We start from the raw sequence: 1,558 nt of genomic DNA, 5'->3' as shown, positions 1-1,558 counted from the left end.
AACTTAGCAGAAACACGCACAAGCTTAAGTTACAGTGGTTTGCCCCTTCCATATATAGTTCAAGCAGGAAACAGAGAGTCAGTCCTGTATTCTGAAATAAGTTCATAGTGCTGAAATCATCCACAAGACCGACCATGAGGGCCCCTACTGCTCTGGACCCGCGGGTAAGGCCCTTCGAAAACTAGTACTGGCTGGCACCAGAAAGTCGCCCCAGTATACAAGCGAAGCAGACATGCCCCAACAATCAACTATCCAACGAAGGATTTAGTCAGTCAACATATGGAACGGGCCCCAAGCAATTTCTGTCGATTTGCATAGTAATGTGCCACTCCCATTACCTATTACTTCACAATACGTCCCTGTGCACAACATTCATTCGGTTATCCATCAGCCATACCATCAGCTGTACCTCCATTGAGAAGCCCTGCCCAGGCCACGGTCCGACCATTCGAGGGCCTGGGCGACCATGCCCACCAGTCCCCACGATTTGCCCTCCACTCCACCAATGTGTTACTAACGATTGCCCCTCAAGAGCAAGCCACAAGGGATTCAGAGGTCTTGCAGCGCTAATATTAATGTGCTGCTACCGTGACCTCGCCCATGGGGTCTGCGGCTGCAGGGCCTCCCAGCCAGCCACCCGCATGAAGCTGTAGCTTCTTGAAAGAACACACAGGGCGCCCGCTTACTGGGGTGTGGCAAGATGTGCACTCGGCAAGGCGCAACATCCTCAGCCAGGTAGTAACGAGAGCCTGTGTTGGACACACTGGCAGCCCTGGTGTCCACCAAGGGGACATTCATGAACTGGTTGACTGCAACTTCGGCATCACTGTTGTTCCCCAGCAGGGGAGCATGCCATTCGACCTCCAGCACCACATCGAACTTATCCCTGTTCAATGGCGACCTGTAGCGGTACAAGCCCAGCACCTTCCCCGCCCACATTTTGTCGCTGGAGTTGCATCTCCGGGTGATGAACCAGCAGGCCTGTGATGTCTTAGGCTTGTTGCTATCAAATGCTCATATATCTCTATACTCATCATTCCACTTGCAAAAGGCACAAAGGGTATAGTGCTATTGGCGCTCTCCCAGCAGACTGGCGACAGGCGGCTAGTTTTTTGTTGCCCCTCAGTGCAGAATTCGGAGCAGCTATGTATGATGCATCATACATAGCTGCTATATGGCGTCCACTGAGTCTGTTACCCAAACCCTGGTGGCGAGGTTAGGTTTGCGATGGAGTAGAGGGGCCCCCAAAACACTATTTTATCTCATTACCAGGAAAAACTAGAAACCCGCTATAATTTAAATGGTATATATTTAAACGTCAAAAATGGTATTACAGAATTCCAGACAAAAGATAATTATGCTGCTGCTACGCTGGTTATCAGATATTGATCATATATTTTGTGTTGTCAATAAAAAAATTGCTTTTGTACATTAATTGTAACCGGTACTAGAACTTTATTGAAATACGTAGCCTTTTTGATGTTTCCTGAATTGCATGAATAAATATAATAAAATATTGAATGGTATAAACAACCTTGAAATCAGTTCATCCAAGTTT

The 1,558-nt window shown here is 47.7% G+C and overlaps 1 protein-coding gene across 1 annotated transcript in view; it reads right to left on the bottom strand.

Moving 5' to 3' along the window:
* Nucleotides 1-572: 572 nt before the first annotated feature.
* The window catches only part of VOLCADRAFT_92353 (uncharacterized protein), a gene marked incomplete at both ends in the record, with an annotated part of 14,045 nt that continues 13,059 nt past the window's right edge, over nt 573-1,558 (bottom strand). The window contains 2 exons of the mRNA XM_002951679.1: nt 573-685; nt 765-958. Coding sequence (XP_002951725.1) covers nt 573-685; nt 765-958 — 307 coding nt within the window. The remainder of the gene's footprint in view (nt 686-764; nt 959-1,558) is intronic.

Source organism: Volvox carteri, assembly GCF_000143455.1.
Source record: "Volvox carteri f. nagariensis unplaced genomic scaffold VOLCAscaffold_25, whole genome shotgun sequence".
Taxonomy (NCBI): Eukaryota; Viridiplantae; Chlorophyta; class Chlorophyceae; order Chlamydomonadales; family Volvocaceae; genus Volvox; species Volvox carteri.
Note: the sequence above shows the minus strand (reverse complement) of the source record. Positions and strands in the feature narration are given on the sequence as shown.